The sequence below is a fragment of the Neopelma chrysocephalum genome, unplaced genomic scaffold, assembly GCF_003984885.1.
Source record: "Neopelma chrysocephalum unplaced genomic scaffold, ASM398488v2 Primary Assembly neopelma1_96545, whole genome shotgun sequence".
Classification (NCBI taxonomy): Eukaryota; Metazoa; Chordata; class Aves; order Passeriformes; family Pipridae; genus Neopelma; species Neopelma chrysocephalum.
The window spans coordinates 551,984-574,935 of NW_020925190.1; the positions used below are offsets into that span (position 1 = coordinate 551,984).

General features: G+C 40.1%; 2 protein-coding genes across 12 annotated transcripts in view; both read right to left on the reverse strand.

The window, feature by feature from the left end:
- ATG10 (autophagy related 10) overlaps positions 1-10,963 on the reverse strand; it is a 528,134-nt gene extending 517,171 nt beyond the window's left edge. For all 4 annotated transcript variants that reach the window (XR_003538413.1, XM_027708823.1, XM_027708822.1 and 1 more), the window contains exon 1: positions 10,937-10,963. The gene's annotated coding sequence lies outside the window, so the exon portion shown is untranslated. The remainder of the gene's footprint in view (positions 1-10,936) is intronic.
- MSH3 (mutS homolog 3) overlaps positions 1-22,952 on the reverse strand; it is a 99,150-nt gene that overhangs the window by 64,754 nt on the left and 11,444 nt on the right. For all 8 annotated transcript variants that reach the window (XM_027708808.1, XM_027708807.1, XM_027708809.1 and 5 more), the window contains exon 9: positions 78-190. In XM_027708808.1, the coding sequence (XP_027564609.1) occupies positions 78-190 (113 nt within the window). The remainder of the gene's footprint in view (positions 1-77; positions 191-22,952) is intronic.

The window sequence follows — 22,952 nt, forward strand, 5'->3', positions numbered from 1 at the left end:
AGCAAAGGTGGCTGAAAGCCAGCGTGGATATAAAGGCCAACAGGATGTGCACTTCAAAGCCATGTGGAATGACATACCTGTGGTACCAGGCACTTCTTTTGCATAGAAGTCAGTAATCAGCTGGAAAGCATGGCTGAATTCAAAACTGAGGTTTTGCATCCTTTCTATCCTAATTATGTCATCTTGTAACCTGCAAATAAAAACATGTGACTTTCAGTTTGTTATACTCCCTTCAAGAAGAACACTGAAGGTTTCAACAGTGCACTTTCTTTTGTCTTTCCTTTGTTAAGAATTGAATGGGTAAAGAATGAGGAGATGAGCTATTTAAGCGGCTTGAGAACATTTCTAAGGGTGGTATTTTTTTTAAAATTATCCTTCTAACCATTGTGAAAGTGCAAATAAAAAAAACCCCAAACAGCAACACCGAGCAAGCCCAAAAGAGACTGCAAGAAGTTGTCTAGTATACCTGCAAGGCAGATAAAAACACGATTTCACCAATCATAACAAGCATTTGCCTTACCTGTTTTTAAAGACTTATGTTGATTAAACAGTTAAATAATTCTCCTGTGCTAACTATTACCATATTTAATTATCCTTTACATTTAAAGATTTTGTTCCATGTGGTAAAACTTGCATTTTTCCTATATGCAGCTTAAATAAAGTATTCTGTCCTTTATTTCCTAACTATTTCAAGACCTTTCCTTGTGCTAAAGGATTTGATTTCTCTCAGTCCTTTAGCACTCCAGGCTGTCAAGGATGATATCACTGGCAACTCAGTCCTGCCAACATGTCCGCAGTTCCTCCTAGTTTAACAGTGCCAGCAAACTTTACAAGATGCAACTTTTCTACACTGGCTACTCTTCCTAACTGCTCCTTGAAATTAAGATTGGATGCTGCATTATCAATTCAATTTGTACATTAAACAGATACGGTGATTAAAAAGAAACAAAAAAAAGAGGGCACACAGTGTCCCTGCTACCTGTGAGCACAATTACACAGCTACAGAATGAGCACTGAAGTAGCAGCCAGTAGAAAGCTGCCAGTAAAAGACATATATAAAACCTACTTGGCCTCAGAGTATCCACTCTCAAACCACCCTAGGATGTCAATTAACCAAGCACTTTGAGCAGATTGGAATCATGCCAATGAGAAGGATTGTGTAGGTATTATAGGATGGAAGTTAATCAAATACCCTTTTTGCAGGGCTTTCCGACCTCACAGGAACAAACAAGCAGACAGGTTTTCTGCATTACATTCTGCATGTTCCCACCTGAAAGGATTAATACATCTCTGAGGCTCAACTGATAAACAGGAGAGTTAATTTCCACCACACGTGTCAACCTAAGTGAGTCTTAGAGGTCCGACTTTTCTCAGCACATCCCAGATGATCCTTCCAGTGCCTTAGTTTTAACTGACTGATCCAATTAAGTTTTCAGTCTTTATACCCTCTGGGATTCCCCTCTCCCCAGCCCTCCTCAGAAGGAGCAAACATTTTAAATCAAGTGAAAAGACAACTGGCCCATGTTCTTCAACCTCCAGTAACAATCAGCTGTTTTCTTGCTTGTGTTTCTTCACTTGCTCCAACCTCCACCAATAATCTGCTTTAACACATTCCTCCCTTTTGCTAAATTAGCATGTGTCCTCACTACAGCACTTGAAAAAACACCACTTCAGCACTAAACTATTTATAATGTGCAGTATGGTACCTAGAGGTGAGCACAAACCTTTGGATCAGCCCTAAAAGACAGCAGGGCTTTTCTGTGAACCATGTCTGAGTAGGAACTTGGAGAAATCTTTCTAAAACAGGATTTTATTTTTCATTTCTACCTCTTTATGTTTTAATAACACTAACTTCAGAAAAGCAAGGCTTAATAAGGTCTGCAGAGCTCATTTTTAAAACCAAAGTCAAACAGAGGAGGATTTGGGGGAATATTTCATGGGATGGTTCATGCCACACCTGTCTGTTTATAAAGTAATGTTTAAAAATTAATTGGTGTGATTTTCTTTAATTCCTTTGTGTTTTTCTTCCATTTCATAACCAAATTTACCCAACTCCTTAGCATAAACTTTGGAAAATGATAGTTACAACAATAAACAATATAACTTGAGTGACCTCTTATAGTAGTATTTTTGTTTGTCAACTGTATCAACGGGAAATAGTTGCAGTTAGAATTAAACAACTCCTTGATTTGCAAAAATCTTCACATATTTTAATATTTATATTCTATATACGGAAACATCAAATAACACTTTGTCTATCTGAAAGTTTGCATCTGATATTCTAAATAAAGTAAAAAAATAGAAAGTTATAGATCCAACATATGGAAAAATTTGAGTTTTTATCAAGATGTACGAAAATAAAATCTTCTGCAGAAGGTTTTCATGTCAGTCCTTTGTGTTGCCAGATGACCACCCAAAGGCCATTTTCCTGATTATAGCCAGAATGAGATGTTGATGCTTATTTTATCTCTCCAGCTACCAGTGCTTATTTAAATCAGAAGTCAATTTGCCATCAATTTTGTAAACATCATTCTTGTCAGAACATCTACAATGAACTGAAGTTCAACTCATATTTTACTGATACCCTTTCCAGCACTCTGAGAACAAGCAATCGCCACAATTCCATGCCACCAACAGGGTTGGTCAGGGATGAAACAGTTACTCAAAGCTTTTCTACTTCCTTTGCCCAATTTCTCCAGCAACCACCCTTATCTGGACACTGAGTGAACAGAGAAGTTTCAGGGTTTCCAGCTGTCAGCTGATGGTACAAATGAACCCACAGAGCTCCTCATTAAAATTGGATTTGATGTAGAACTGTCTCCCCTCACAAGGTGAATTATGGAAGTTGCTTCTAAGGATTATTATCAGATACAGTTAAGAACATGAAATCAGTGTGTCCATAAACAGATGCAAAAAGATCCTAAAATACACACATTTACACACTTTTGAGTACATAATGTAATATGTACATTCTAACCTATGCTGTTCTATGATTCTGTTACCGGAGGGACTAATTTATCTGTCACCCTGCTGGGAAAGCAAAAAAGGACCAACACTGCTGGGTTTAATCCCTCTGTTTATCTGACAGCTCGATGCATCCAGTTAAACACTCATTGCTTACCAAGTGCTGTAGGAAAGATATTTAAAAGAGATCACTAAATTTGGGGGAGGGGAGAGGAATCTCTTAAGAAAAGTATTTATAAGAAAAGCTAGAAGCTAAAAGAAAACAACATAAATAAAACTAATTTACAGAAACTGACTCAAGATATTTAAAAAATAATACAATATTTTATTAAGAATGGGCTTGCATTAAGCACAAGAGCTAACTGCAGTGCTCTAAATAAAACAGGAGTCACTTCAGTACTGCTCTACAATTCACAATTAAACTGGCATAAAGTGCAGAAAGACTTCCTGAAAAAACAAACACATCCAAACTAAGTTTTCTTAAAGCTCAGGAAGTCTTCCTAAGGAATGCAAATAAATCTAGAATTTTACCTTTCAGCTACTATCCTGCTGTGCCCATTCTGCTTTAGGACTACTCAAATGCAGGGGTGCAGACATCAAAATGTTACTATACAGCCCTGTATCACATAAGGATACAAGGACATGATGCAGAATTTGGGAAGCTCTCTGCTCCTAAAATTTAGTGTGACATTTTTACTTCTGATGCTAAGCACAAATAATTTATTTAGTTTTTCCTATACAATTTATTCATAGAACCATAGAATCAGTTGGGTTGGAAGGGACCTCTGAGATCATCAAGTCCAACCCTTGATCCAACACTGCCATGGTTACTAGTGCCACTAAGTGCCACATCCAGTCTCATCTTAAAAACCTCCAGGGACAGTGAATCCACCACTTCCCTGGACAGCCCATTCCAATGTCTGATTACTATCTCTGTAAAGAATGTCTTCCTAATATCTAACCTAAACCTTCCCTGGCAGAGCTTAAGACCATGCCCTCTTGTCTTACTGATAGCTGCCTGGGAGAAGAGACCGACCCTCACCTGGCTACTTCCTTTCAGGGAGTTGTAGAGAGTGATGAGGTCTCCCCTGAGACTCCTCCAGGCTGAACAGCTCCAGCTCCCTCAGCCTCTCCTCATAGGACTTGTGCTCAAGTCCCTTCACCAGCCTTGTTGCTCTTCTCTGGACCTGCTCCAGCACCTCAATATCCTTCCTGAAATGAGGAGCCCAAAACTGGACACAGTATTCGAGGTGTGGCCTCACCAGCGCTGAGTACAGGGGAAGAATCACTTCCCTGGACCTGCTGGCCACACTGTTCCTGATCCGGGCCAGGATGCTATTGGCCTTCCTGGCCACCTGGGCACACTGCTGGCTCATGTTCAGCTTCCTATCATTCCAATTGTTTCTTTCTCTGCTGGGATGACCAGTCAGTCACTACAGGGAAAAAAAAGCCTACACTGCCCAGTAGGGCAAGGCAACCCGAATGCATTAATCCTTTCAGAAATACAAGCACATCGTGTCATTTTCCCTTATTAACATGCTTCGCAGAAACTTCATTTCCTTTACTTGTCATCATTATGTTACCTTTGTTATACAATTGCTTCTAGCTCAGGGGCCTTAGGTTTGAATTTGTCTGTGGGAACTGGAGAACAATCATCCTTCCTTTTTTTTGGGACATCTTGGCACGAAACTCCAGTAGCTTCTCTGGCACAGCCTCTATGACGTTTCCAAGCAGTTGTTCTTTTGGGACTAAATGCATACATTTTTATAAGCACAGCTTTTGTCTCCTGTCAGAGTAAAGTACTTTCCCACATTTCCTCTGGGCAACCTTCAGATACAAGAGATGGAGACGTTGTTGCAAGAAAACAGTAGCACAGTCACCCCCTCTGAGTATCTGATATAAACCTCTGCTGTCCACAAACAGTAATTACCACATAGATGTTATCAATATATCATATACAACACATTACCCCACAGGACCTACAGCTTTTCACATGTCCCATCCCCAAACCCTTTTCTGGGGTCAGAGATGCTTCTAAGGCTTTTCAGCAACACTGACACACTCTAATATATATACACACATATATATCTACATACACACACATATATATATGTTACATACAAATATATACACACAGAGAAAAAACTTGCTTTTCTTTTTCTATCCAAACTCCCAACATTTCTCAATATCCTGACTGTCTCAGGAAGAACTGCAGCTGAAAAGAACTCCATCCATATCAACAAGCCTGGAGTCTGGATCCAAGGAATTTGAAGAAAACATTCCTGTAGCTCTAGGAACTCAGAGACAGGAGCTACCAAGGAAATAGAGCAGAAACTGTCAGAAAAGCAAAGGGCAGAGGGTTGTGTAGGCACTGTATGACACTGCATCCCTTCTCTGAGCACAGAATTAGGTAGTACAGGACAAAACACAGACAGTTGTGCTGCAGCAGCTTCTGCATCCATAAATAGACACAAATCTTCTTCAGGTTCCTTCCATCTGCCTGTCCAAAGAAAAGGATGAGACAAACTGCACTCATGTCTTGGAAAGCCTAGTAGAAAAGACCAAGAACTGCTAGGAAAATATTTCTAAGTACCTAGAAGAAAGCAAGATGAGCAATAGTCAGTGTGGAATTGTTAAAAAAAAAAGAAAATTCCATCAAATCAAATTTCCCTCAGTTGCAGAGGAACAGATTCTGTGAACAGAGAGGAAGCAGAATTCCTATGTGCTTGATTTCAGTGAGGTTATTTTATACCATTTCACACGTTCTCATAGCTGATCTACAGAAGCATGGTTTACACGAAAGTGCTCATTTCAGAATAGGTACAAAACCAACTGGAGCACAATACTCAGAATGGTACCAAGAGTGCACTGTCAAAATGAAAGTATGTGTTTTGCAAATTTCCATAAAGCTCAACTGCGCCTGGTACACTCAGTTCTTCCGTGACCACTCGGGCACTGCAAGAGGGCACAACTCCAGGCCACTTGCACAGGATATGAAGCTGAAGTGGCTGCAAAGAACTTTAGAAAATCAGAACTGAGCTCAAAACGGGGTAGAGAAATTACATAGAAGTCATATGTTTTGTCTGTCGTGTGGCTGTGAACAAACAACACATGGGGATAAATGAAGCTCTAGCCTCTAACACAGTAGTTCTTTCCACTAAACATCTCTTCTTGCAGGGCTTGAAACAAATTAAACAAGGAAAAAAACACCACCATCACAGACAAACAAAAAACAATCCACAACAAACAAAAAAACCCAAACAAAACCCCATAAAAACCAAACAAAAAACAACCAACCAACCAACCAAAAAACCCCAAATACAGTAACACCCTGCCTAATATCTGCCAGACTGCATAAACACCAATGAAATAATGCTCCCCCCAGTTACACTCCACCATGGAAAATAACTCTTTCTTAATCAAAGTGTGAGTGAGGAGAGAGTGAGGACACAGATCCAGTCATTTGTTCATTGACAGCCTGGGATCATGCTTGTGGGTAAATGCAAGTATTTCCAAAATCCTAAACAGTTACAAAGATGAAAAATGCACAGGTGACAGAAACAAATGAAATTCCAAATTTATGCTGCATATCCTAAAATCAGACGTGGAACAATCCATCTCCCTTTCTCTGCACTGAGCTGACAGGCTACAAAACACATAAGCACCAAACTGTGCATTTAGGATCACTGTCTACTTCTGAACTACCCTCTCTCCCTTTTTTTCCTCAAAGTTGGATCATTTCATACCACTCTGTTGCCCAAGCTTTTGCTAACTACTAATTAAAATGTTAATTATCTGTGTTCTTTCCCACATTTCCCACAAGGTCATTTTCTGTATTTTCTTCTAACATGGGGTCTTAAACTGCATACAGCAATGTACAGCTGGACAAGTATATTCTATAAAAAGGGGATAAATACTCATTTAACTCAACACTAGCTCTTACTATTGTGTCTGGTCCTGATTACTTTGCAGCTGCAGCTCTGTGCATGTCTACAGCAATACATCTACTGATTGTCAAGGTACCACTCTTATTCCCACTCATTCTGCTGCTTATTCCCACTGCTTCCTCTGCAATGCCTGCAGAGCTTTTCTGACCCTACACCAAGCAACTGGAGCCTTCCAGGACAGAAAAAATTCACTGTGGGGAGAAAAAAATAAAATTTTTTGCTGACTTATCTTTGAATCATAGAATCAGTTGGGTTGGAAGGGACCTTCGAGATCATCAAGTCCAACCTTTGATCCAACACCGCCATGGTTACCAGACCATGGCACCAAGTGCCACATCCAATCTCATCTTAAATACGTCCAGGGACAGTGAATCCACCACCTCCCTGGGCAGCCCATTCCAATGTCTGATTACTGTCTCTGTAAAAAATTTCTTCTTAACATCCAACCTAAACCTTCCCTGGCACAGCTTAAGACCATGCCCTCTTGTCCTGCTGCTGGTTGCCTGGGACAAGAGACTGACACCCACCTGGCTACAACCTCCTTTCAGAGAGTTGTAGAGAGTGATGAGGTCTCCCCTGAGCCTCCTCTTCTCCAGGCTGAACAACCCCAGCTCCCTCAGCCTCTCCTCATAGAACTTGTGCTTGAGTCCCTTCACCAGCCTTCTCTGGACCTGCTCCAGCACCTCAATATCCTTCCTGAACTGAGGGGCCCAGAACTGGACACAGCACTCCAGGTGTGGCCTCACCAGTGCTGAGTACAGGGGAAGAATCACTTCCCTGGTCCTGCTGGCCACGCTGTTCCTGATCCAGGCCAGGATGCCATTGGCCTTCTTGGCCACCTGGGCACACTGCTGGCTCATGTTCAGCTTCCTGACAATCCAAACTCCCAGGTCCCTTTCTGCCTGGCTGCTCTCCAGCCACTCTGTGCCCAGCCTGTAGCGCTGCAGGGGGTTGTTGTGGCCAAAGTGCAGGACCCGGCACTTGGCCTTATTGAACCTCATCCCTTTGGAATCAGACCATCTCTCCAGTCTGTCCAGGTCCTTCTGCAGAGCCCTCCTGCCTTCCAGCAGATCAACACGCCCCCCCAACTTGGTATAATTTGCAAATATGCTATTGGTAGACTCAATCCCCTCATCCAGATCATCAACAAAGATAGTAAACAGAACTGGGCCCAACACTGATCCCTGGGGGACACCACTAGTGACCAGCTGCCAACTGGATGCAGCACCGTTCACCACCACTCTCTGGGCCCGGCCCTCCAGCCAGTTCCTAACCCAGCACAGAGTGCCCCTGTCCAAGCCATGGGCTGCAGCTTTTTCAGGAGTGTGCTGTGGGAGACTGTGTCAAAGGCTTTGCTGAAGTCCAGGTAGACACATCCACAGCCTTCCCCTCATCCACCAGGTGGGTCACCTGATCATAAAAGAAGATCAGGTTGGTCATACAGGACCTGCTGGTTAAATGGCTCAGCAACAATGAAGTGAGAAGACAGTGATGGTTACAGGACCAGAGAAGTCATTAAGGGGAAATGTGGGAAAAGGCTGCCACCAGAAAGTTGTCGGAGCACAGGCTCTTGTCTCAGGCTTGTATCACAGTCCTCTCCCAATGCTCCACACAGCCAGAAGCTTTATTTCACTGTTTGCAGCTGCTCAGCAGTAAGATTCATCTCTCAGAGACTCTCACTGCCTGACCCTTCTGCCCCCTCCCCCTCCAAGTTTTCCTATTTTTCCTTGCTTAACAACTGGACTTGGACTGTCAGCGAGGATCAGGGAGCAGAGCAGAACCACAATCCCACAGGAACCACTGGCAGAGCTCCAGGGGTCAGGCTGTGCAGCCCCATTCAAGGCAGGATCAGCACCAGAGGGATGATTCCACTGAACTGTACAAGTGCCTGTCACTGGTGTAACGAAGGCTGACAGAAATGGGAAGCAGGTTTAAGAGCAACTCCAGGGCCAGGCCAAAGTAAATTCTGAAACTATGAACTTCAAATTTTGGCTATGGGATGGAGCAGCCACAGCTGCAGGAGCTGCACCCTAAACTCCCAGAGCACAGCACAGGACAATGGCACAGCTCTCTGCTCACACAGCCAGAGACACAAAACGCAGCTCCTGTTGCTCCTCATGGAACCAGGGCGAGGAGCTGAGCCAGACCTTCCCAGGACAGGACATACATGTAGGGAACTGCTGTTCTCTAGAAAGTACAACAGGACTTATGCTAAGGGAAAAGTGATTTAACTCAGAGAAGCAATGTCAGGGTCAAAACTTAAGAGTGCCATCTATACAACTATTTGGAAAAAAAAGCATAAGTGTAATCCAGGAATTATATCATCATTTTAATCTGATTTTGCTATATTTTCTCCAGAAGCCATTTATGGACCATCCTGAAATATTTATTTCTACAAAAATGATGACCTACTGCAAAACAGAACGCCCATAAAAAATAAGTACTTTAGATTTTATACTCTACCATAAGACCTATACAGCAGTCACTTAATAGTATCTTGAATTCTTCTTGAACATACTGATAATTGACTCTCAAAACTCCCCCTGAAATACAACTCTTCTTACCAAAAGGGCCCTGTAAAAAAGTCTACATGACCAGATAATAGGACGGCAGACAGAAAAATTGATCTCTGTATTACATATTATATAACTAAAAATATTACAACCTTACCTTGCATCACTTAGGAAAAAAACAAGCCTTCAAGTGCTTAAAAAATTTTACCAATAACTTAAATAATAGGAAGAGAGTTACTGCTAAAAGAAACTAAAAAATTCTGGACAGGCAGAGTAAAAGAAAAGATGACAGAATAGCCTTGAAATACAATTAGTTTTGAAACTCTAATACAAAAGTGTGGACTATCACCTTGTCACCTTGTCCTAAATAGCAGCATTTTTACCACCTCTTCACAACCCCACAGCTCCATCAAGGTTTCACACACCTTCCACTGCTCTTTGTTTCAGGAGGACATGAGTTGCCTGATCACACTTGTGCTGACTGACAGGAGTACAAAACGTTCTCATTTTGAACAGCAGAAGCTTCAGAGCACAAAGCACTTTTCTCTCTCTGTCTTATAATATTTTTGCAAAGGCTTCCCACCTACCAGATCTTGCAGTGAAGTCAAAACCATTGTGTTTCTGTCAAATCACTGCCTACTGTCATTAACACTCACCATTACAACCCCTCTCTAGGATCAAGCTGATGGAGAAAAAAATTTGGTAGAATACATCCTATTCAAAGACACATCTGCCCAAGCAGCAGAAGTAGCAACCTAAATTCAGCTTGAACAAAGTCAAGCTCAATGCTTAACAATATTTCCCAACCATTTTAATCATCTCCCTTTCCCTTATGCTGTGCCTGAGCAAAAATCTATATGTTTAGTTCCATGTATTTGAAATACCAGTGTCCCTCAAAATATTCAGTTATCTGGATCATAGACATACATATGCAAAACATTTAATGCTGTGTCCAAGAAAGAAAAGCGTTTACTAGGTGAGGTTGTTTAATTAAAAATTAAAAGCAGATGGGTACAACACAACATAGCTCTGGAAAGAATCTTGAATTCAAGTTAGTTACTTCTTTACAGAATTAAAAAGAACCTAAAAACAAAGCTAAATGCTGCAGGATGTATCAACCACAGAAAATCCACCATGGTTAGAAAGACCAGGAGACACTCGAGAGGACCAGAAGAGGCCACAGAGACGATGAGGGGTCTGGAGCATCTCTCTGATGAGCAGAGACTGCCGGAGCCAGGCCTGGAGAAGACTGAGAGGGGATCCCATCAATCCACACCAATATCCCCAAGGGGTGTCAGAGGATAGTCCCAGACTCTGTTCAGCGGTGCCCAGTGACAGGACAAGGAGCAAAGGCCATAAACTGAAACACAAGTTCCCCTCAGCATGAGGCACAACTTCTCTTCATGGAGGTGGCTGAGCCCGGAACAGCTGCCCAGGGAGGGTGTGGAGTCTCCCTGTCTGGAGACATCCCAAACCCACTTGGATACATCCCTGTGTCACCTGCTCCAGGAGACCCTGCCTGGGCAGGGGGTTGGATGGGGTGATCTCCAGCAATCCCTTCTAGCCCCAAATATCCTGGGATTCTGTTCTAAGGAGTGCTGCTGAAGTGTGAACTACATTTGTCCAGGTAATGGATAAAAGGGTATTCTACAAGCACAGATCTACAGCATAAATAGGAAGTTGAATGGAAGTCATCATCAGCTTATGAAACATCATTTCCAATGATTATATAAGAAATAATTGAGATGGTGACAGACAGAGTCCATCCATGCCTCTGTTATAAATCAGTGCGAGCTCACCTCCCACACTGCTACCACTGCTCTACCTGCCAAGAACTGTCAGAAACATAATTCTTGTTCTTTAGTCAGCATAAGAACTGCAGTGGAAATTTACTTGGAGCACTGAACATCTAACACAGACCTCACTGAGAAAGCATATTGCCTCTGCAATCTGGAAGGCCATACCTGTATTTTCCACTCATCACTGCACTGAATTTAAGGGCTCAGAAGAGGGGATCCAGCTCCTGTTCAGGCTCTTACATACTTTCCTGCGGTCTGCAAAGACACGGAGTCCCCACTGCTTGGATTTCAGCTTTCTGCAAGACAGGCTTAGGACCTATGATAAACAAACACACAGACACTGACAATGGAGCAAAAACAACTCATATGAGAGCTGGTAGTTGAGCTGGAGAGCTGTACTAGAGGGGGAGAGAAAACACAGAGGTCCCCCAGGGACAGCCTGAAGGAGAGGGAAGGCCAAGGAGCAGATGGTTGTACTTTCCACGCAGATGTCATGTGGGAATGGAAGAGCTGAAAGGCCTCCAGGAAGAATCTGTCCCTGCCTTGTCTGCATTATAGACAGTAATATTCTGACCCCTGTCTGGAAATTGATCAGCACCCAGAATTAACAACACGCCATGGGCTTGTGCTCACAGCTGAAGAACACCTGACACTACAAATAAACCGGAGGATACTGGAAATTTTCTCCTTTTGGTTTACTAGGAGTGCAGGTCACAGTTCAGAGCAGAAACGGTGGCCTAACATTTCTCCCATGCATTCCTCAGCCATGTCCTGTCAAAAGAAACCCACTGGTTCTCAAAGTGGTAGATGTCAACTAGAAACATATCTGAAAAAAATCTCCCATAACAACAAAACAAAAAAACCCCACAAATTCCCCACAAAACCTCCAAAAAAACCCACACAATCAAAACAAAACAACAAAAATTATAAGTCTCCACTCCACTGAATCCTCCTGATAAATACTCTGCATAACCCTGTAGGATTACAGACCAACTCAAAAAAATGAATCAGAAAAAAGGAAAATCAAAATTAGCCCAGAGTATCTCAGTTTAATTTATATTTGAAAAGGAAAGTATGCACATTAGTGTGTTTCAAACTATGCTGATAGGTTATTACACTTGGCATGCAGGCAGAAAACCTGTATTTGTTCTTAAATTCTTTGTTTAAAATACCACATTATTGTAAAAACTTATAATAGAAAGGAAAAAAATTCCAAAATATTTCTGCAGGATTTAGGTAATTTTATCCAGATATTTTTGCTCAACACTTGATATTCTTAACTAATATTTTTGAAAGGTGGAAAATACATTCATCCAGGCTGCAGAGAAAAAGAAAAACAGCATGGTGATTGTATTTCTTTATTAGGGGGCTAAAGCATATGTTAAATGAGGACAGACTAAGGAAACTGAATTTATTATGGAGAAAGTTGAGGAGGCATCTCCTACCACCTAAGGGGCATTTAGAAAAGTCTATAGCAGATTCTGGTCAGAGGAGCACAATGAAAGAACAAAACCAAGCAGTCACAAGTTGCAAATTGTTCAAAATTCTGCACAAACTTTAGGAAAAAAACATTCTTTCCCACAGGACCAATTAAACACATAAGCAGGTAATGCAGTGAAGCTGGGGACTTCCCTTCCTTGAGATTTTCTGAACTGGACAAACCTGCATGAATCCAGAGATCCAGAAAGCTCATCCAAGCCAAGTTTTTCCAAGATTCTGAGCAAAAAATTATTGAAGAAACTGTGGAAGTTACTAAGAATAATTTAAAATGGTTGTAGCTTTAATTGCACGAATAAGAACAAGAACATATGGGTTGGCTTCACAGCCACTGCTCCAGCACTTTCTCCCATGCCATGAGACACCACAGGACATTAATTTACTGTTAATAACAACCCACTAACGAGCTCCAAAATGGATCTGATGCTTGGGGTAACTGGTCCCAGTGTTGGTCTGTGCTCACATCGTAGTCTCAGGTAATCAGCTCCCACAAAGGCTTTTTCACACATCTCAAGATCTGTGCTCGGAGCACTGGATGCTCTTTGGAAAACCAAGGAACCTTCCATGAAGGAATTCTCTTAACATGTCTTCATCTAGAGGACTTCAACCATCTATCAGACAAGAGGTATCTCTTTCCCTTATCTATAGGCAAACTTTATCTGCAAGAGGAAGGGCAGGACATACCATTTAAGCTGATTATCTAACCATATTTTTCAGCTGAGATTATGGCACAGTCTCTTTTTTTTTTGACTCCTGGCACGTGTAACTTGCTGTTAACATTTCACTCTCCTCTCACACCACAGACAGCACCACCTGAACTGACTCCAAGTGAAAGAATATGAATAGATTATGCAACTATTAGGGTTTTTTCCCTTCTTCCTCCTCCCTTTGGAGGTTCAACATTTGGGACAACAACACACCCAAGTCCCCTCTATACTACAGAAATAAAAATATTAAGCCCCAAGAAGATCTTCCAGCCATTTGTAACAGCTGATGTCATCAGAGACCATAACAAAACCAACTATTAAGCATCACAATCCTAAAAAACAAACCTACTTTTGAAGATGCTTCAATAATCAACCTAAGTTTGCCTTTGCACGTGGTCTGTACCTTGCAAAGACTTTTAAGGCTTTTCCAAGGAAGATCCAGCTGTGTGTTGCTACAGTGCATTGTCTGTAATGATCTTACAACCCAATATGGCTGAAAAATTGTGTTACCCCTGATTTTCTTCCAAAAACGTCTCCCTCTGAGCTCTCCACCTATGACTAAAACAAAAATACTCCCAATTCCAAACTCAGAGAGACACCCAGTGAGATGCTAAATATAACAGGCAAAGTTCTGCTCTACCCCCACTCCTTTTTTCTTTGCTGTTACTAGAGTTATTCTCCTTCATTGTTGTCAAGCCACGGCAGCACCTGGAACAAAACTTTCTAACTTGATCTTTCAGTCACCCAGTGAAAACAGAACAACACTGAAGATGGGGAGAGTGAGCTGAATATAACCACAAATCCTAGTAAGTAGAAGTTACTGATGAAGTAATTGGTATGACAGCCAAAAAAAAGGAGCAGGAATCTTTACTGTTACAGGTGTTAACATGGGAATTAATACTGCTTTCATTCTCCACACCAAAACCAAAGGAAGCTTCGGGGTTTGGTCATGTGCATTAATGGGTTTGTTATTTTTAATAATTCTAACTCAAACAGAAATTTGACTCTCATATATTAAAAAACAAAAACAAAAAAAGAAACAAAAACAAACAAACAAAAAAAAAAACCAAACCAAAACCAAAACAACAAGCCTGCAAATCATATACAAATGTTGAAATAAGGCCTCAAACCCCAAGAAGTCTGTGTTAATCCCCAGGGAAGCCAAACTCTGGTTTCTGGAAAGAGAAAGAAGATGCTAATTTAGATAATGATCTGCCTTGAACAATGAGAAGTGCAGTACTGACACAAAATGTGGGTAGTTATATCACCACTGCTAACAAGGCACGTGCAAAGGAGCACAGAGATTCTCCACGGCCAAGGGGACCTTTGCAGTTCCCAACCACCTCACAAAAGGAAAACTGAAACATGGAATGGTTTCCTGAGGGCCTTCCTGTACCTGAGGAGACCAATTTCCAAGCTTGGGAATGAACACTGTAAACTAATGGACAAAAACATGTTCTTCCCATGCAGAAAAATTCTGCCTAAAGCCCAATAGCTTGCAGATACTGCTCACCCAACATGCCTGAGGTGAGGAAGTACCATTTAAATCTCACTGCTTAAGCAGAATTTGGCATGGGGAACTTCTCATCTCTCTCAGATAAAGAGCTTTACATGTTTTGTAATGATTTTAATACAGGCTACTGGACAGAAAAGGGGAAACAGCTGCCTGGTCAATTATACTTTTAATTAATGTTTCCTTTGATAAGCTGATACAGATTTAAGAATCCATTAAATGTGATGAAATGAACTTGTAATTTTTCGACAAATTATTTCAGCCTTTCCTGTGAGATGTACAAGATGCTTAAACACAATCACATTTCTAATAGAGTAAATACAAATAGTGTTAGTATTTATGCCCTCTATACACAAAATTTTCTTTTTACTGCCACATTTCTGAACTTTAGGAGTGGCACATTTTAACCATAAATGGCTACTTACCCTGATTTCCCATTCCAAGAAAAGTTAATACAAGTGAAAAAGAAGGGAAGTTGTCCTTCTCATGGTTTAATTCAGCATGCAACATACAGATGCTGTACAATATGTATTTTTCTTTCTTTGCAAGGATTTACAATCAAGGAGTCAACTGCAAACAGCTACTTAAATTACTTTACAAACGGAAAAAAAGCATTTGAAGGAAACAGGTGAAGGCAGCGTGGGCTAAATGGTATGCTTTTAAGAAAAAAAAAGAGAAAAGCAGATCAGGATTAAAAACTGAAGTTCAATTTATCTCATATTTATACTTTGATTTGAATGAATGCTCTCTCTGGCAATGATTCAGTCCAAAATATAATTTTAAATACCACAAGACTGCACACCATCTCTGTAGAAGTGAACTGAAAACAGAGGTGGTAGAGTGTTGTGTTTGTTCTGTTTGTTTCTTTTAAACAAGACAAAAAGAGAAGAAAAAATAGGATTTTAATTCTACAAGTAATAGATATTTAACTTATTGGATTTTGTAAGTCAAGACCTAAGGAAATTGAATAATAAATCTTTTATTATTGCCAACAAGTGAAATGCTTACAATATTAGAGGGAATAGAGAGAATAAAGCTACTAAATGAAACTGTTTATTTTTGTCAAAGAACAGATTCTTGCCCACAAGACAAGTGATCTTTTTGCTCAGGTACAAACCTAGATTCCACTCATAGGCAATGATGAGACAGAAGCACCTGAAAAGACATACCTATTAATACACATTAATTTCTTAATATTTCTACAAGTGTATGGACTGCAACAAAGGGACTTTATAAAAGTTCCATGCTCAAATAAAATGTTCCATGTTCAAATAAATGTTTTATCCTGAGTCCTCTCTCAACAGCTGACGTGAAATTGTACAACTGTCAATATGGCCACACTTCAAGACAAATTCTACTTTTCTTAATAAGGAGAAGCTATGTTAGAAAAAAGAGGGTTCTTGGCATTTGTGGTTTTGGGGTTTTATCTTTTTTCCCCGGTTGCAGTTCACTATGAAGGCACAAAAACTTTTGCACTGATCATATGAAAGGGGCCATGGGACAGCAGAAATGATTCCTTAACCCAGCAGTACCACTGCAAAAGCTACTGATGAAACTCCACTCTGGGGTTCCTTTTCTCAGTATGTTAAAAATCAAATGTGTTACTTTGCAGTTAATAATATTTGATAACATGCTAATTCTATATCACAGGACAATTGTTTAATACAGTTGGTAGTTTTCACTCTGCCATGCCTCACAAAATTATGTCATGATTTTGAGTAATGAACAGCAGATTCCAAAATATGCATTCCAAAACATAACTTAATGAAGGTTAGTTATAACTGGCTTTGATTATGATAGCTATGAAAGCACTTCTTTACCTAGGCAACCCAAAAGCATTAGCATTCAAACTCTGATGCCAGGTCAAGGTTGTGGTCTGACTGTGGTGGTGTCTGAAGCATATAGATTTCTCACACCCAGACTGCTTTATCTCATGTTTATATTTCCACCTAGATTAACTCAAAGCACAAATCTTTAATTAAATTTCAAGATACAAAACAAGTATCTTTTTTTGTCAAAGCCATGAGAAATAACAAGCACACTGTGTTTGCAATATATACAAATGCTTCATGGTGAGGCTTAACTTTTCCACTTGTAGATGCAAATGCACGTGCAATCTTTTCAGATAATGAAAACAGCTTAACAATTAATACTGTAAGTAAGGATTTTTGACAATTACACAACTGTTCTCCATAAATGAAAGGCTTCTTTTTTCAGCCTTTTCCTCTTCCTAGCTCACTTTTTTTCAAATGAATCCATTTTCTTTGTATAGCAAATGCAGCAGTGCCCTGGGAATGGATTTGATGGATGGAGTGTTCAGTGGATAAGGAATCAGTTGGATGGTCATATCCTAAAAAGGTTCCTTCCAACCCAAACTCTTCTGTGATTATCTGAACACCACCTTGCTCTTCAGTGTTTTCTTGGTTCTTCCTCAAGCTCTAACAAGAGCTGTCCAGTAAAATGCACAGCCAAAAGCCATATGAAGACATGCAGTGAGATGGCATGAAGCTGTCCAGGAAGCTGTCCAGGAAAGTTATCCTTCCTTCTCAGAACCCTACGCTACCCCAGTGCATGTTAAAGATGAAGAAGGGTGGAAGGGTCTGATTTATGCCCTCTCTGGGATGGGATCTGCTGCTTCTCTCTCCATCTAAGGGTCCCCATCAACCACAACTTTGTAGAGGGCTCTGTAGGAGCAGGACAATGCCAAGAGATTCAAGTGAAGAAGTAAGAAGTGCCAAGAGATTCAAGTGAAGAAGTAAGAAGTGCCAAGAGATTCAAGTATACTTGCTACAAAGTGCTTCGAAGTACATCCCCCTCCCTTTGCAGAAACACTTTCACGTAAACTGAAAGCAAGTATCATGCATGAAACCTTTTTACAGTATTAAAAAATACTGTATTACTAAGCTTTGTGCTTAGTTCATTACCATAGTAGCAGTTTCAAATTCACTATTAAGAACTCAGAAAATACCCACATAAATTCTGGAAAAAATAAAAACCTCTAAAGTACAAATGTCTAACAGTCACTTTTACTATTCCAGATTACCAGAGGAAGGGTCCATGCCTAGAGCACACCCTTCACAAGTCTTTACCAAAAGCCTCTTACCTATGCCATACATAAAAAAGAGCATCTATTAAAAGAGACAAATGTTGTAAGCCAGTCAAAATTAAAGTGTTAGAGACATCCTGAAAGACAAATCTTGTTCCCTTCTGCAGTTCAGTAGATTGATGGCACATAAAAACCCACTTCAGTTTCATTTTCTTCAAATTTAAGAAAATTAGTATATTCTGGGTTTATGAAAAATAAATACTTCATGGGGTTTCGCTCTTCCCTGGGAACCACCACTGCAAGAGCATTATTCTTCTCCTTGCTTTGGTATCACTCTTATCTGCATGTCAAACATGCAGACAGTTTAGTCTTTCTCTCTCTCATCCTTGTCTCATTTACATCACTACATTGTTTTGATTAAAGCTGCTGAATTTCTACCTCCTAGCACTAACAATGAGGGCAGGAAATGTGGGACGTAGTGTCTGAGAAGGTAACACATTCAAAGTATCCATGGTGCCACTGTTTCACAGGGAAAGATTTATGTCCCAAGTCAGCTTCAAAGATGAATAAATTATGGGAAAGTAGTAGTTATTAAAAAAAAAGAAAAATGCTAGGACTTTAACAAATATGCCAACAAACATTCACAGACTATTAAAAAAAAATTTAAACTTGCATGCCAGTTTTAAGAGGTTAAGAGTCCTTCTCCATTTGAATATGTAAAAAGTCACAGTATATGAATATATACTGAGAGAAAAAAAACAAGCAACATCAAAACCAGAGAGGACAACAAAAAGTAGAATTACTTACATGCATACCTTGTATAGTTTCTGATTCTGTCCCATAATAGTAAATCAAATAGGTGCCAAAACATGAAAGCAAACGCTTTGAAGTTTTACCTTTCCTGCTTCTTTTAATAAGGTGGGGATCCTAATTAAAAAGTTAACTTTCTGATAGCAAGAAGTTGGACAGGCATCAAATCAATTTATTCTTCATTTAATAATTTCTGGCTCAAATGGTGGTGGGGTGGGGGAAATCCAAATGCATGAATATCACTAATCAGTGCAAAAATGCCACAAATACAGCTACCGAATACAGCATGTTTTCCATACTATTTGCAGTCACATGAAAAATAACGCACTTTGGAAATAGAAAAGAATCTGGGGAAGATGATCAAGGAACACGTCTTTGCTTTTCCCTTAGGGGATTTGGGCAAGACAAGGCCTGCAAAGGCCAGCTGCTGCTGTAAAAAGCAATGTTAACTTTTTTTTTAATGTAATTTATCATCCAGGATAAGAAAATTACAGGGCTTTGCAACTGCCTCTGTGTGTTTCTGTAGCAACAACTCTGCATGCACAGTGGGACAATAATTCCACCCAAAGGATGCCATGTGCCTGTGCTGTGTCCCAAACTGTCAAGGGCAGTTAGACAGCATGGAAAATATTACTTTACCCACAAGCCATTTGCCGATGAGATTTAAGCCCCATGCTTCCCTTACCTGCACTGCCATAGAAAACAAGAATCAACTCCAGTACTGAGAACAGCATTTTTCATGACTACAACAGCATTAAATTGAAAAAAAACCAAAAAAACAACCCATCCAACAGTTCTGTTGGGTCATTACATAAGGTGATAATACTGTTGTGGAGTTTTTTGCCCTGTCTGTTCAAAAGGAGTGGGCTATGACATGATCAATACTCACCAGGCAGCTTCCCCACAGCTGGGTCGCCCAGGCCATGACTTGGATTCCCAGCAGAATAAAATGCCTCCTTAGCCAGTAAACATCTGTTCACTGATGCACTTGGGTTTTGTATTTGCAGAAAATAGCTCACACGCTGGTTTTGTACTTTACTTGCCTTCTTTTTTTTCCTGCCGCAAACTGCTTGTGGCTTCCACTTACATAAAACATTCTCAAGATGTTTGTCACAGCTTGTCTTTCACTTAAAAATCCATGGGAATATTACAAGCTATAAAACCATGAAACTACTAGTTTTTATGATTGCCAACCCTTTAGGTATTCTTCAGTCCTCTGCTCTGCAATTTAATTTGCAATAGTGTTCACTCTCACTGTAACCCTTTGGGGTCTTGTTTTTGCCACTACAAGCCTTCCTGTCCCTGCTCACCTACAAAAAAAATACCTCCTCAGCATCAACTACATGAATGCACCCTCTGATCTGAGCAACCACCAGCCACATATAAAGATCCACAAAATTAAAAGCATTTTATACTCATTTACGAGACTTCAATGAGTTCATTCCAGTGGAGTTTCTACTCCTTGACTGAGGACATAAATCCACAACTTCATCCATGAGAGCAATTAGAAATGGATAGCACTATCGACCAATGTATATAATAAATCAACTATAGCTCTCTATGAGAGACCACAGAGACAATAGGTCAGTTGCCAGATCACCCTGGTTTTAGATTGTTGGCCAGACATCCAAAAAGATGTAAAAAAACCAGAACAGTGCAGACTGGGGTGAAATGCTCTGGATTAAAAGCGAAGGACTGTTGATCAGTGTGGTTTTACACAGTATCCAAGAACACCACAGAATAAAACATTTCATAAAAAGGGGCAAATGGAAAAAAAATAGAAAAAGAGGAACAACGGAGCACTCTTAAGATGCACTGGATTTTTCAATGAAAACAAAAAAAGGGGCACATGAGAAGAGAAAAAATAACAAAAAGGAGCCTCAAAGACACCGTCAGGAAGATCAGCACAGGCAAAGTTCTAAAGAAGCTAACATGTTAAGGAGGGTGGGTGCTGACTCTTGACTAGGAAGAACGTGGAGTACAAAACAGTGTTCTTCTGTAAGAATACATATATTTTCTGAAGGTAAGACTTTTTTCTTGTTTTTCTAGAAAGAAGGAAGCTAAAAACATTAAAATATTTTCCTCCAGGCAGGTCAGCACTTGCAAACAGAACAGTTTGTCCTGAGCCAGTTTCTGCAATGTACATTTAATTTACACTTTGCTTTTGAAGGAAGGCTCTGCATCAAAACTGACCTCTTGTTCAGTATCCTTGATTAGTACTTTTGAGTTCATTAAATCTGCCCTTGAATAGTATCTTCTAGTTATTAACTTTTATGGACAATGTCATGACACGGGTAAGTAGGAGCATTTCCTTTACCACATGAAACAGCAAAATGTGAGATTCAAGTCAGCATGGAACCATGACACACTTCGATACATTTCCTCCAACAAGTTTTAAATTACCAAATGAGGAAGTTTCTAGCCTGTAATATGAATCTACACCACAAGTTAAACTATTCCTAAAGCTTGCTTAGGTTGGCAAACTCCCGTTTAATCCAAATGGCTACAAAAATGTCTTTACAAAAAGATGTTTGGGTCTAACTTCATTTAAATCAGTGGTAAAATTACCCATTTATCCACTTTAACTAACCTGGTTTCATACTAACTGAACTAAAACTCCATTTTATGAACAAATCCTACAAGGAGCTACATGATCTTACTACAGCAGCATTTGCCTTCACTTACTGCTCATTAATGTCATCAGCTTTAGACTTGGAAAACTTCTAGCAACTTATTTGGCTCTTGTTTTTGATAAAAACAGATTTAGAACAGCAGAATCCTACCACTCAGCTGTTTTTTCCTTCTTTGCTGTAAATTTGGCAGTGAAAATGAACACACCACCAGAACAGAAGCACCAGTGAACAGTGAGTGACAGCTGAACCTGGACACAGTTGCAGCAACAGGAAGAGAGAAACACAGTATTCCATAAGCAAGAATTACACGCTGTACTGTGCAGACTTAAGGCAGACACACACACCAGTACAGAATATTCACATGTGGTCTTTGTACCCAGCCCACATCACCGTGGCTGCTCAGTGCTGAGTTCAAACACAAAACCACCCCCAAGTTACCCGCACAACCGCTTGTGCAATTCTCACACAACATACAAAGACCCTTCTCCCTCCTCAAGCTCTTCCTCATGGGACTATTTTTCTCTCCCATTTGTGCCCTTTGTGTTTTTACAAATTCACTGTTTTTCCAGTGCATTACTAATACACAAAGAGATGAGGAGCCTTCTTGAATCACAAGACCTGGTTTCCATGGTTTTAGTCAGAAAGGTCTTCAAAAAATTACAGAAATGAAACTCTTCCCAGGAGTTTTTAAAAAAGAGCAGACAAAGACTGAAATTATCAGGTAATGGGCCAACAACCAAACCTGAATACTTCAGACCTCTCAATATGCATTAAAATGAAATTCCTGCCTGTGTATAAAAGCAACTGTATAAAAACTGAAGCCCAGTTCAAAGCACAGGAAAGCAGCATATTGGAATCACTTAAATTAATACTAAATACTTCAGGGCCCTCTAGTGGTTTCATCTTTGGTACAAGAAAATTCATGAAGAATTGTTTTTGAAATAAGGCTACCGAAGTGTACTGCAATACAGTCTTTTATTTTTCTCACTCTCCTGTAATCAAGAACATTTAGGTTGGAAAGTTGCCTAGTAAATTACCAGAAAGGCAAAAAAATATTCTGTGAATAGATATTAGCTTGTATCAGCTAATGGGTAGTATTTTTGGATCTTCATAAAAATGAGAAGTTACTCACAAACATTTTCAACTGTGCACAACCAGGAGAAAAAAAAAAGATACAGACACTCTCCCAAACCTGCATCACAATGATTACTGAAATGTCAAGCTCTGAGCTAGCTCTCTACAGCCTAAGCCTGCATGGTTAAAAAAAAAAACAAAAACAAACTGATATTTTCTCACAAAAATTGCATCTGCAAGATTTCACAAGCCTACCCTACATGTTCAGAGGATTGCTTCATCCTTCATCTATCACCCTACCAATTACATCCTCTTCTGGCTTTATTACACAGTAAAACCGACACAGAAAACAGGTAACAAATTTCCTCTTGAAATACACAAAGACAACTCAAAACATAAGTAGATCAGTCACAACACTCCCAAGTCTGTACCCACGTTCAAGATAGTGT